Source organism: Raphanus sativus, chromosome 9 (assembly GCF_000801105.2).
Source record: "Raphanus sativus cultivar WK10039 chromosome 9, ASM80110v3, whole genome shotgun sequence".
NCBI classification, from domain to species: domain Eukaryota; kingdom Viridiplantae; phylum Streptophyta; class Magnoliopsida; order Brassicales; family Brassicaceae; genus Raphanus; species Raphanus sativus.
This window is the reverse complement of record NC_079519.1, coordinates 6,630,508-6,644,624: the sequence shown is the minus strand read 5'-3', so window position 1 is coordinate 6,644,624 and position 14,117 is coordinate 6,630,508. Positions and strand designations below refer to the sequence as shown.

At 36.9% G+C, this 14,117-nt stretch overlaps 3 protein-coding genes across 4 annotated transcripts; 2 read left to right on the top strand and 1 right to left on the bottom strand.

The window, feature by feature from the left end:
- The first annotated feature begins 2,721 nt into the window (after nucleotides 1-2,721).
- On the top strand, nucleotides 2,722-3,117 carry LOC108825639 (uncharacterized). The gene has a single exon (XM_018598968.2). It carries the CDS (start codon nucleotides 2,812-2,814, stop codon nucleotides 3,049-3,051), a length of 240 nt encoding a protein of 79 aa, XP_018454470.1. The 5' UTR covers nucleotides 2,722-2,811; the 3' UTR covers nucleotides 3,052-3,117.
- LOC108825638 (VAN3-binding protein) lies at nucleotides 3,054-5,499 on the bottom strand. Of its 2 annotated transcripts, XM_056993723.1 has the most exons (9): nucleotides 5,410-5,499; nucleotides 5,069-5,265; nucleotides 4,899-4,976; nucleotides 4,468-4,536; nucleotides 4,025-4,382; nucleotides 3,765-3,935; nucleotides 3,624-3,673; nucleotides 3,498-3,546; nucleotides 3,054-3,397 (listed from the first exon to the last, which is right to left on the bottom strand). In XM_056993723.1, the coding sequence occupies exons 2-9, from the start codon at nucleotides 5,207-5,209 to the stop codon at nucleotides 3,162-3,164; spliced, it is 1,152 nt and encodes a 383-aa protein (XP_056849703.1). In that variant the 5' UTR covers nucleotides 5,210-5,265; nucleotides 5,410-5,499; the 3' UTR covers nucleotides 3,054-3,161. The 2 variants fall into 2 exon arrangements, with proteins under 2 accessions (XP_056849703.1, XP_018454469.2); XM_018598967.2 differs by lacking the exon at nucleotides 5,410-5,499 and having other exon boundaries at nucleotides 5,069-5,396.
- Nucleotides 5,500-10,905: 5,406 nt separating this feature from the next.
- LOC130500000 (uncharacterized) lies at nucleotides 10,906-13,745 on the top strand. Its single transcript, XM_056994688.1, has 6 exons — nucleotides 10,906-11,435; nucleotides 11,550-12,175; nucleotides 12,268-12,811; nucleotides 12,888-12,987; nucleotides 13,065-13,230; nucleotides 13,642-13,745. Exons 1-6 carry the CDS (start codon nucleotides 10,906-10,908, stop codon nucleotides 13,743-13,745), a joined length of 2,070 nt encoding a protein of 689 aa, XP_056850668.1.
- Nucleotides 13,746-14,117: the final 372 nt, after the last annotated feature.

Sequence of the window (14,117 nt, the reverse complement as noted above, 5' to 3'; positions counted from 1 at the left end):
TGAAATAAGAGGTAGTATTGGCGTCCATGTATGCATTTGCTAATGACTAATAGACCACCTCCGATGGTGGTTCTATCCATTGGAGTTCTAAAATTATATATATGTTATATGTATATATTGCATACAGGGGTGGACCCACATGTTAGGTTGTGGTGTCACTTGACACCCCCCCAAAAATAATATAACTCAGATTTTGTAAGCTATTTACATTAATTTACTGTGGCAATTTGGTTGAGATGTACTTGCATGAACCCCCAAATCCGGGTTCGATCTACCTGAAACACATTTTATATATATTTTGAACCATAAAGAATAATTTCTGGGATTGCCCCTGATTGCATATGTATATATATTTGTGGGCTCCATTATTTTCTTTAGAACCATATCAAAAGTTCTAAAAATAAAGTATATACATATAACATATATACAATTTTAGAATTCTAATGGATAGAACCCTATTGGAGGTGGTTTTAGATCATCTTTTTTGTCATCAATGTCTGAGACCATTTAAAGAAAAGTTCTTTAAAAGTTTTTTTGAAAATAAAACAAAAATTATAAAAAGAAAAGAATAAATAAGAAAGCATATTGGTCATCCACATTTCTAACAATATTTCTTTCTCTAGAACCAGAGCTCTGCCTTCTCACTAGAATTCAACTTTGAGATTGTCGCTTCCGGCCGACGGAATGGCTTCCTTAGCCATCACCGTCGGTCCGGCTTCTGTTTCTATTTCTCGTTTTTTCGTTTTTTAGTTTCGTTATCGGCGTCGTACATTCATTCGGGGTGTTTTACGACTTTGGTTTCCGGGAAAGGGTGGTTCCACCACCGCTTCTCGCCGGCGCCTGACTCTGGGGCCGTGCCGTCTCTTCTTCGGTAGCGGTCGCCGGCTTCTGTTTCTCGGAGAAGGTTTTGAGCTGTGTGGAAAGGGGTTCCTTTCGGTGGTGGTGGCCGAGATAGGAGGAGATCGTTTCTCTCTTAGGCTCAGGCCGTACGTGTCTGACCTCGAATCCTTTACCCTCAATATTGTTGTTGGGGGTGGATCTCGATGGCCGTGTGTCTTCTCCCGGTGTATCCGGTAGTCTATGTCTCGATTGATTACAGCGTCGACCTCTCGTTGAAAGAAGTTGGTGATCGCGATTTCGGCGAAGTTCTCGGTTTCTGGCTCCGGCGGCGATCTCCAGTTGCTCGTGATGACGAAGCTCTTCTATCTGCCACGCGTCTTCTGTACTGCCGCGGTTTCAACACGTGGAGGTGTGCGGAGCGGTGAGCGGTGGCGGGCTTGGGTCGCGGTTTTTTTCTTTTGGGTTTGGAGTTCGTTGGTTGTGGGCTTTTGTGTATATCCAGTTTGGGTTTTTCGTTTGGGCCGGTCTTTGAACCTTGTATATTTGGTTTATGTTTAATATAAAACTTTCAGATGGCAAAAAAAAAAAAAAAAGCATACCGGTCACAAAATTATTGGTTTTTCTATTTAGTATTAAAATTTATTTTTTGAAAAAAAATGATATTGTTTTTGAACACTGCTGATGCTTTAAAGGCTCAGAAATATAGATCTCAAATAGGAAAATGATTCTTCGACCATATTGAATTTTTTTGTGTTCAAAATTTATACCATCTATGATGAAGATCGACAAGCTTTTGATTATGGATTTGTCATACGATGCAACTTGATTTTTTCTTCATTTTTTGCAAGGTAGCTCTTAGCTTGAATCTGATTAGATTTTCTTTTCTTTCTTTTTGGTTTTTACCTCAACGAGATATAGCTACTAAGTATGTGATATATAGATTGTTGACAATAACACCTTTGTTTTGCTAAGAATGTAAATATCATAAATGATGAAGATTAGTGTACAAGAGTAATTAACCTTACACAAAACAATATCCTGACAAAAAGAAAGTAAAAAAAAAACAGGGGATTGATACAAAAGACACAGCATGGAGTTCCTGAGAACCTAACGAAAGCCACCCTCCCGAGCCAAATGATCCCTGGCAAGGAACAGTGGGCCGCTGATTCGCTGGAGACCCAGAGAAGACACAGGGGCGCTCATCACAACTTATCGTTAGCTACGAATGGCTAATTCATCAACCTGTCCTTCGTGTAGACACAACTTCCTCCTCGGCCTTTGACCGGTATTCGTCGAAGAGGCAAATCATCATCGAAAACTTGGCTAACAAATTTTACTTGGCAAATTTTTGTGTTATCTGCTTCGAGAAGAAACAAATTACTTTTTTTTTTTTAACTCTGGATAATTATGCTATTACAAACTATGAGAACGTTACTCCTTGCGCCATACTGCAGAACTTGTAAGCCTTCTCTCCCTTAATTCACATAATTTCGTCTTCACTAGAACTCGAAACCAGATCTTTTGATGTAGAAGCATTAATGAACCCTTAATTAAACTATTAGACCAAGGGGCTTCCACAAATTACTTATGCTTGAAGAAATTGAATTAGTCTGTGAAGGCTATTGAAGTATCTCAAGTGATGATGGGCTTAATTGAGTTATCGTGAAGCCTGTATTCTTGTTATTACTCGGCCCACTTTCTTTTTCAAATAACTCTTATACACACACATACCAAAAGAAACTGTTCTGGAAATTATAAAACAATAATTGCATAATTCAAAACATGAGGACCACAGACAGATACATTGAACACTAAAGGACTGATTGGCAGGGACAGGTTCAGTGGTTATGGCCTTGATATGGGTTCCTTGTCTCCTGTCGTCTATTCCAGACAACTTGTTATGTTCTCGCCACCCTCACAATTTCTTTATATATAACGCCTTGGTATCTAAATATGTCTGGAGTGTAAGATATGATGAAGGTGCTGAGGTGCAAGAAGGTCAAGCACCATGGTCGTAGGGGACGAAAGGGGAAACCGAGGTTTCTTGAAACTTGTATGCGAAGAAACCTAGGGATTCTCCGTAAGATTATACCAGGTTGTGAAGAAGTAGAAGAGGAGGAAGCCTTGATCCTCAAGTCAATTCAGCATGTCATTCTTCTCAAATCTCAGGTTACTTTACTTAGAAAGCTAGCTGATGTTTGTGGAGTCTAAAAGAACGTAAGTTCTCAACTTGTTATTCATTATATTATAATAACAAAGGGAGGGAGGCAAAATAAACATGGTAATTAAATATAAAAAGTGAAGAACAAGTGTAGAAAATTTCAGTTTTTGTTGTAGAAAGTGAGATCGTATTTTGAACGGAAGGAAGAAGAGGAGAGAGTGAGCATGTGTTGGATTGTTGTGATCCATGTCTTGTAACGACTGTAATCATCAGCCATGTCTAGTTTCATAGCTCCTCTGTTCGTCTTCAAGACAATGAGATAACAAGTGTCTTCTATGTTGTTGTCTTCGCTCTCCGAGTCTTTATAAAGTTCCACATGAACATTCGTCACAATACCTAATTAGCACACATCACAAACAATCACACTTAAATGTTTTGAAATCTTAGCTTGAAGATCAAGTTAAAAACACAAGGGATCAAGAAGCTAGGTCCGTACATTCTTTCTTAGTCCTGAGTAAGTTATGTTTCTTCATTTTAAGAATCACCTGTGGAAAACAAACCCAAGATCATTGATATTACCATTAGTGGTTATTAGTTATGAGTATTAGAGCCAAATCCAGACCTTCCCTTCCTTGTTTAAGACCACTGACACTGTCCTAGCCTTGAAATCCCCTGCTCCAATCCGAACATAACCATATCGATCTATTTAGTTTCTCCATGAAACAGAAGAGTTAACTATCAAAGATTGAGGATTTGTTTTTACCATCTGGTGTCTCAACAAAGAGATCGGTTCCTTGAGCAAGAAGGTATGTGTTCTTGTCAAATTCGGGAGGCAAATCAGAGGATCCTTCAATAGGTAACACAGGTTCAGAGCCGTTCAATCTATTGATATTGCAACTTCTTCTTGCTTTTAGCGTCGCAGCACCTCTCAAAGCTTATGTACCAAAAATAAAAAAACAATGACTCAGAAGCAGAACATCCTTCTAGAAACACATATAACAAAACCCTAAATCTTCTTCTTACAAGTTGTAGCTGAGGCAGTGAGAGCGAGTATCTCACTGACACTTGTCCCAGTCATGGAGGAACCAATCACTGTACTGAGCTGGTCTCTGTTTGCTCCCATTGTCTCTGCCATCTGAGCACATTGCGCGGCCACCACAGCGGCCGCAGAAGCCACGGCTGTCTCTCTCGTGTTTAGTCGATTATTACTACCTTCTTTTCCAGCGTTCTCGGAAGCTACAGCGGCAAGAGCAGCGGCCAGACCGGCTAATGAAACGGCGGCGTGGACTTCAGCTTTCTGTAGCCTCACTTCCTCCTTTCGTTTCGCTTTAATCTCTTTCCACCATTTCTTTAGCGACGGCGTAATCTTCCATGGAAGTTTCTACAGTTCCATTATTGTTTGATTTAGAGAAAAAATATGTTTATTTAAAAATAAAAATTAAACGAAATAGTTAAATATGGTTTACAAGTTTCTTGCGGAAGAAGCCTTCGTAGCTCAGTTCCGGGTGCATTGCTTGTTGCATCCATATCCATGACTGTTCACATCATTCAACAAAAGTATTGTGAATATAAGATAACCTTTGTGTTTCAAAAAAAAAAAAAAGATAACCTCTCAAGTTTCTTTTTTTCTTTATTATGTCATTCTAGATTTCTATAACGTAAATTTGTTTAGTTTCTATATGTTTTCAATATTCAATGGTGTTGCAAATCAAAACATTAAAACCGAATATTCATAGATCATCAATCTATATGTGCATGAAACAAAACTAAATATTGTAACTAGTTTTAGAAGTAAATGATATGTCGAAAAATATTGCTAGAAACAAACCATATTAGAAGAGAAAAATTGAATGAATTTTATAGAAATTTTTTTTTAAGTTCAACATAATATGTTCACCTTGACATCATTGGTTTTCCATGAAGGCATCGAGGGCTTAAAATCTGGATCGTCCATCTTCAGACTCTTATCCATCTTCTACTTTCACAATCTTCTTCATTAATTAAACACTAACCAAAACAACCTGAAGAAAGAATCACGTATAAACAAAACGATATCTGGTTACTTACAGCACAAGAAACAGGACTTGAGTCGCCGTGAAACTTGGCGATCGATGTCTCTACGGGGACAATGGAACGGTCGTAGATGATATGGTCAGGCTGAAGCGATTGAACCGCAAAATTACACCATTCTCGAGATAGAAAGTCCATAGTGTCTGGATGGGCCTCTGAAGGCGATGGGTTATTGCTCAACCGATGATGATGATCTGCTGATGATAATGTTAGTGATAGTTCCATAGTGTTTTTGTTTAATTCAAAGATTGTGACTTTGAGAATTTGTTGATTGATCAAATATTTATGTTATTGCTATGAAAGAAGGAAATTAATAGTTAATTTTGATGTGGGTATACCTTTATTATTAGCATTCTTTTCTTAAAAAAAAGTTGATGATGAACATCATTTCCATGGGTGGGAATGATTTGGGCCATGATCAAAGAAAGTGAATATTATTGGAAGATATTTTCTTTATTTATATCACAAAGGATGTGGAGGGGTATAGTCTTAACTTTCTGTCGAAATGGAATTTGATAACTGTAATAATGTCGTTTATGTAGTAATTAGTGGTGTTCTGTCGCTACGGACCGAATTCATATGTGTTATTTTAAAATGACTTTACGATTTATTTTTTGGTTTCAGTAAAAAGATTATGTTCAAAAGTATAAAGATGAAAATAAGTTGAAAGATAAATATTTTTTCTTATCCATTTGATAGTGCTTAGGATCATAGTGTATTACTTTATTTTAAAATCGTTTAGTTTAAAGTAGATTAGCATAAGTGATTATAATTAAACAATTCAATAAAAGTAAAATAAAAAGCCGATAGTTGTAATAAAATTAATTTAGTTGAATTTAAACACAATGAGAACTTAATGTTCGAGAAAAAAAAATATAAATGATTTTGGTTGTTTTTGTGATTATCTTGTTTGAAATAAGATAATAAATTGTTCATCCTATTAAAATCCTCACATACTTTATATATGTCAAAGAGGTGGCAATTTGTGGAGGCTTTATTCTTATTCATGAGATATGCTATGCTTAATTGATAATACTTTGTGTATTTGTTGAAAAGGAGTGAAAATTTGATGTGGTATGAGTTGCGTTAACCATTTTACTTAAATGAATTGAACGTAGAGGAATATACATTAGATGCTAACTTGTGAACCATTGTGGGACCCAAATTATTGACAACACTGGATTGGACCCTCCTGCATCTCTTTTCACATATCTTTAAATTGAAACCATAGGTTCAAGCTAATCACACAACAACAAGATCAGATATTTATACTCCACATTTGATCAAAAAAAAAAATATTTATACTCCACATTATTATCTGTTGATGATAATGTTAGTGATATTTATACACACATAAATAGGCTATATAGTTAGTATACAATATTGATTTGAATGTATAAGAATAAAGCTCATATACTGAAAGGTGATTTAAACAAATTAAAATTGGGACATTGGTTTTCTTGGTATAGACCTTTCTAACCGAGAATACTTCGGATCTAAAAGCATCTTTATCAGAGAGGGGAGGGGGTTTTTAGTGGGTTTTTAGGGGTGAAACCCACAATAGAAGAAGTCGCCAGATAAGAGGCGTTTGCGGTGGATTTTTTGCACTATTCGCAGGCTCTATCGACACGTGGCGATCTGCGATTGGTACGATTTTAATTTTTTTTTGTTTTTTTAATCAAAAAAATTAAAAAATCCTAAAGAGTTTTAGAGATAAAAATGCTCTAAGGAGAGATGAATGATAAAATTCCTGGGTGAAGAACAAAAGACGGATAATGATGATCATAGATCTAAAAGTGTCAATTATAATTTTTAGTAAGGAAAACGACATTGTATATATATAGATAAGAGGGACTAATCATACATAAGCATGCAATGGGTCTTTAGGCTAACAAACAAAAAAGGACAATATGGTCGATACCACTTTTTAATCAAAGACGAGTATCTTTAAACACTAATTAATCATGTATTCAGTAAATGTTTAGTAATTAATAATCAAAATCGCGTGTTGATCAAATCAAAGGTGGATTTAACTAAAGAGGTTATCATTTGAGCATGTGAGTCTTACTTTAAATGCCAACTGCCAAGAGATTTGTATGTGTGTACCGACAGAAGGAGAGTGGATTAAAAAATTATATTGACGGGTTAAACAATTAGTGACAAATTGAGCATATCACGATGTCTTCAACTTACTTTAAAGCAAATTTATTTAGGGTCACTGAATCTAACTGGCCGATACAAAACCACTCGAGTACATTTGTGCCAAACCTAAACAGAATTTGTGTACAAACTATAAAACATCATAACGCAACATCATAACGCAAATCTAAGCTGGTGATTCTCCTGTTTTTGTTTTCAGGTCCTCCACCACTTGGGAGATATTGAGGCCAAGGCAGGGGACTAAGGACTGGTGTGATGTGGTGTGGTTCAAGGGAGCGGTTCCTAAGCATGCATTCACCATGTGGATAGCAAACTACGACAGGCTGCCAACGAGATCCAGGCTAGCATCATGGGGTCTTCCATTAGCTCCGTCCTGCGCACTATGTACCAAAGAACCAGAAACCAGAGATCACTTGCTGCTGTCTTGTGAGTTTAGCAGGCAGATATGGAGTGAAGTTTTCAGGAGATGCAGGCCATCCCCACCGAGACTCACAGACTGGTCCGAAATCCTATCATGGATCCGAGCAGCACAATCAAAGAAGATGTCCCTGTTGAGGAAAATAGCTTTGCACACAGTGGTTTACTTTATATGGAAGCAGCGTAACAATTTGATGCATAATCAGATTGTGGTTCCGGCCCCCGTCGTTTTCAGAAGCATTGACAGAGAGGTGAAGAACATTATCTCAGCGAGGAGGAAGAACAAAACGTTCGGGAAACTGATGACTATGTGGCTCCGTTAAAAGCTTGTCCTTAGTCTCTAGTTTTTGTGTTGATCCATCTTGTTTTTATTCTTTTTGCCAAGATGGCTCAAAAACTAAGTTGATTCTCTTGTAAGTTTCTTCTAGCTTTTATAATATTTACAGTTTGGCAAAAAAAAATAACGCAAATCTCAATGCTAGTTTCTTTTATATAGAGTATCGAGTATGATCGAAATGGATAAACCAATAGATTTGTACATCTCAATCGATTGGGCTTCACATCAGGCCCGTTCTATTGTCATTTTTGAGTTGTATAAGGAAAACAACAACCAAAATAGGCCAAACATAAGCCATTCATTACGCCGATTAGAGCACCATTAATTAACGGGAGTGTTTATTGGAAGGGTTCTTATCAAAATATAATAGTATGTGGGTTTCAGGGTGGGTCCCACAAAATTTTAAAAACACTAGTTTATTGTAAGCATAACCTACCGACACGCAGCGGTCCACGATTGGTTTTATTTTTTAAAAAAATAATTATCATACAAAAAAAAACAAAACAAAAAAAAACAAATAAGTAATCCCGTTAATGGTGTTCTTACAAGCCTAATTATAAAAATGGGCTTATAAATTACAAATTGTTAAAAAAAAGCATATAAATTACAATAAACCGAGAACCCTTTGTCCAAAAAATTCATTGATGTTTTATATAGGAAGTCTGAGTTTTGAGTCATAGAGAAAACATAATTATGTATGTAAATTAATAAAAAAAAAGACTTATAAGTGCTAGGAGACGCGAACTCTATAAAGTAAGTATAAGATTCAGTTGTAAAATTATATGTAATATTTTTTAGTCTGTAACAACATAATTATCAAATGTTAAATGTTTTAAAAAGTAAACCATTTTAAACTGTTATGGTTTAGAGAAAAAGTCTGCACACATCTGGCTTCTTGTAAAGACCAACTTTTCAATGGGCATGACCTAGATCAATTTTGTTTGGAAGGTCTACGCCTCAAAAATATTGTTTACTTGAAACCGTCCATTTCTTTGGGAGTCCGAACGCAATAATAGAATTCTAGTTTTCCTGATTAATAATTAATGGTTCGGGAGGTCATCCCCACCAATCAATTACATATTGTGAAATAAATAAATGTATGTGCATATATAACTCAACTAATCTAATTTATGGATTATATTCATTTGATAATCAATGCCCAGTCTAGAAGTTTAAAAATTTACAAAATTTAATTGTAATGAATCTATATTATAACGAGGGAGTATCACTCCTGTATAAAGGACACGTGTCCAATTTTTGAGTGGTCCTCACCTCATTTAGAAAAAAACGAAACAGGCCTTCCGTCTTTGTTTTGTTTTGTCTTTTTACTAGGCTTTATTGGTCCATCTTTAATCAGCAGCCATCGCGATGTTATAGATTAGGGTTTCACCGTCTTCATGTAGATTAGAGAGATTGATGTGGCGATCCACTACAAGAAAACGCGTCTATAACAACGACGCGTTACGAGGAAATTATTTCCTCGTAAATTTACATGGTGTTTACGACGACGTTACGAGTAAGTAAATATTCGTCGTAAATTCGTTGTAAAGTTACAACGAAACAGTTTCGTCGTAAACACAATGTAATTTTACAAGGCTTTTACGTGGAAAATCCAATTCCTCGTAAACTCATTGTAAATATACAAGCCATTTACGACGAATCATGTAACTGTTACTTTTGGTGAAAACGTGCATATAGTGTGGTTTAAAGTAACTAACCTCGTTGTAAAATCATTGTAAATTTACGTGTGCTTTACGTGAAAAGCCCAATTCGTCGTAAACTCATTGTAAATATACAAGCCATTTACGACGAATCATGTAACCGTTAATTTTGGTGAAAACGTGCATATAATGAGGTTCAAAATAAACTAACTTCGTTGTAAATTCATTGTAAATAACATGTAAAAATGATGTAAAAGCATAGTAAAGCTTTTCGTTGTAAAATCCATGTTATACCTTCACCTACCACTTTCGAAAATCGTCTATATATATGATCATTTCTCAATTCAAATAACACACAAACGAAATCAAAGAAAAAAAACCAGAAAAAAGAAAAACAAATGGCTGATGGCTTCAATATTTACGAGTTACGAAGTTGGATGTATTCGCATAAAGATGATTCCGGTAGAGTGACGGATGCATTTCTAAGCGGGCTAGAGACATTCATGCACCAGGCGGGCTGTACACCGATCACGCAGGAAAGCGGTAAGATGTTCTGCCCTTGTCGGAAATGCAAGAATTCAAAATTTGCTCGTAGTGAAACTGTATGGAAGCACTTACTAAATAGAGGATTTACACCACAATATTATATTTGGTATCAACATGGGGAGGGTTATGGTGGAAATGAAGCTAGTAGTAGTAATAATTTTGAAGATGCTGGTAATAGTGAAGAACAGAATCATTTGCATAATGAATCTAGTTATCATCAGGAGGAGCAGATGGTAGATCATGATAGGGTTCAAGACATGATTACTGATGCATTTTTAGAAACAACTACAACAATAGCTCATGAAACTGGAAATGTAGAAGAACCTAATTTGGATGCAAAAAGGTTTTATGAAATGTTAGATGCTGCAAATCAACCAATCTACACTGGTTGTAGAGAAGGTCTCTCTAAATTGTCTCTAGCAGCTAGGATGATGAACATTAAAACGGATCATAATTTACCTGAGAATTGCATGGATGCTTGGGCGGAGTTGTTCAAAGAGTATTTGCCAGAAGACAACGTGTCAGCTGAATCTTATTATGAGATTCAGAAATTGGTTTATAGTCTTGGGTTGCCTTCGGAGATGATAGATGTTTGCATCGACAACTGCATGATCTACTGGAAGGATGATGAGAAGTTAGAAGAGTGTCGATTCTGCAAGAAACCACGATTCAAGCCGCAAGGACGTGGGAGGAATAGGGTACCGTACCAAAGGATGTGGTACCTACCCATTAAAGACAGGTTAAAAAGATTATACCAATCGGAGAGGACTGCTGCATGGATGAGGTGGCATGCTGAACATGTCCAGAAGGATGGCGAGGTCGCTCACCCATCAGATGCAAGGGCGTGGAAACATTTCAACAAGGTATACCCAGATTTCGCTGAAAATATTCGGAATGTCTATCTTGGGTTATGCACCGATGGATTTAGTCCATTTGGTATGTCTGGGAGACAGTATTCTTTGTGGCCAGTTATTCTTACGCCGTACAACCTGCCGCCGGACATGTGTATGGAACAAGAATTTCTATTCTTAACCATATTAATCCCTGGGTCGAAGCATCCAAAACGGTCGTTGGATGTATTTCTTCAACCACTGATACAGGAGCTAAAGGAGTTGTGGTCAGAAGGGGTAAGAACTTATGATTGTTCCACGAAAACCAATTTTACGATGCGAGCAGTTCTGCTGTGGACGATAAGTGACTTTCCTGCTTATGGAATGTTGTCTGGCTGGACAACTCATGGAAGGTTATCTTGTCCATATTGTCATGGATCTACGGATGCTTTTCAACTGAAGAATGGTAGAAAGAGTTGTTGGTTTGATTGTCATCGTCGATTTCTTCCTATTGCTCATCCCTACAGAAGAAATAAGACATTGTTTAGGAAAAACAAAGTTGTCAGAGACAGTCCTCCTCCATATCTCACAGGCCAGCAGATCGAGGAGGATATTGATTATTACGGAGCTCAGAAAACTGTGAAGAAAGGAGGAAACTGGCATGTTCCTGGTAATATGCCTGATGGGTATGGGATATCTCACAATTGGCATAAGAAAAGTATATTTTGGGAGCTAACTTACTGGAAAGATCTTCTTTTACGCCACAACCTGGATGTGATGCATATAGAGAAGAACTTTTTTGACAACATCATGAATACAATACTGAACGTCCCAGGGAAGACAAAAGATAACAAAAAGTCAAGGATGGACTTACCCGATATTTGCTCAAGAAGTGAGTTACATATCAAGAGCAATGGAAATGTTCCTGTTCCCATCTTTCGATTGTCATCAGAAGCGAAGTCAACTTTGTTTGACTGGGTTGCATCAGAAGTGAAGTTTCCTGATGGTTACGTTTCAAATCTGTCAAGATGTGTTGAACGAGGTCAAAAGTTCTCAGGAATGAAGAGTCATGATTGTCATGTGTTTATGCAACGACTACTTCCATTCGCTTTTGCTGAGCTCCTTCCAACAAATGTACATGAAGCACTTGCAGGTAAATATTAATTAATAATATACATATATATATATATATATATATATATATTATGAAATGTTACTAATTTGAGTTATATTTGCAATATACAGCGATCGGAGCTTTCTTCAGAGACCTTAGCACACGTACGTTCAAGGAAGAAGTCATCGAACAACTTCATGAGAACATCCCGATCATAGTGTGCAACCTAGAGAAGATATTTCCTCCATCATTTTTTGACGTCATGGAACATCTAGTTGTCCACCTCCCGTACGAAGCATTACTTCGCGGACCTGTTCACAATGGATGGATGTATCCATATGAGCGCTCTATGAAACATTTGAAGGGGAAAGCAAGAAATCTTGCAAAGGTGGAAGGTTCGATTGTGGCTGGAAGTTTGACAGCAGAAACATCTAACTTCACATCATACTACTTTGCTTCAACGGTTCGTACGAGGAAAAGAGTTCCTAGAAGATATGATGATGGTGGAGTACCGCAATCTTATGCAGTAGACGGTGTTCCTGACATTTTCTGCCAAATTGGACGGTTTGGTGGTAAACTGAGAGAAGTATGGTGGTCCAGTGATGAGGATAAGCATAGTGCCCACACTTATATTCTGCTCAACTGCGAGGATGTTGTGATGCGTTCTTTTGAAAGGTAAATAATATTCGTGTGTATTATACGATATGATGTTAATTAATTATATGATATGATGCATTTGTTTAATTTGCAGCTTGTTTGTATCTCAAGTTGAAGAAGCAATACCAGGAATATCCGGAACCGAGGTGGATGCAAGGAAAGATAAGCACTTTGTCAAGTGGTTAAAAGGACAGGTAATATTAACATATTAAGTAATCTTTGGTACTATTATTGATAATGTAAATTCTAACAGTGATGTATTAATTTGTAGGTTGATTATGACGATCCATATTATCCTGTATGGTTTCATGATTTGATCCAAGGTCCAGTAGCAAAGGTCACCACATCATCTATGTACTTCACACGAGGTTTCACTTTTCATACATATGAGTATGGGAGACGTCGGGCAACAAGCAACTACGGAATATGTGTGAAAGGTGAAACAGACTTTTACGGGATCTTGCAAGAGATTATTGAAGTGGAATTTCCAGGGTTGTTGAAGCTAAAATGTGTCCTCTTCAAATGCGAGTGGTTCGACCCCGTGGAGAACCGTGGTGTTCGGTTTAACAAATTTGGTGTTGTGGATATCCATTCTGGGAGAAGATATAACAAATTCGAGCCTTTCATCTTAGCTTCCCAAGCCGAACAAGTTAGCTTCCTTCCATACCCTCGCCTTCGAAGTTCTGGGATAAATTGGTTAACTGCTATCAAAATAACACCTCGTGGACGGATTGTTGCTGGAGAAGAACCACCTTTGCAAGAAGAAGATGCAATCAATGAAGTTGAGGTACCTGATCAACAAACTGATGAAATTCTTTTGATCGACCCGGATAACCGTCAATATGAAGATCTTCCCGAAGATGTGACGGATGAAGCACGTGAAGATGAGTTCGATAGAAGCGATGATGATCATTGTAGTGATGTTGATGAGAACTCAAATGATTCTTCATGATGTAAAAAAATATGTAACAAATGTTGATTTTTATTAGAAGATCTTATTTTTATATGTGTATCAAATTCTATTTGCTATATAATATGCATTTAAAAAAAAAAATTGGAGTTTATGGTTTCAGTTGAAAAAAGAGGTTGAATGTGTAAAAGATATGATAGTATAGATATGTAAGTTTTGGGTTTAGGGATTTTGATTTTCGGGGTTTCACATATTTCGTTGTAATTTCGTTGTAAAAAAAACGCGGGCCTGGTACTTTCCTCGTAAAGTTTAGGTTCGTCGTAACTTCGTTGTAAACCATGAATCGGAGTTTAGGGATTTGATTTGTGGTTTCAAAGAGTCGTTGTAAACACGTTGTAAAGAAAAAAACGCGGG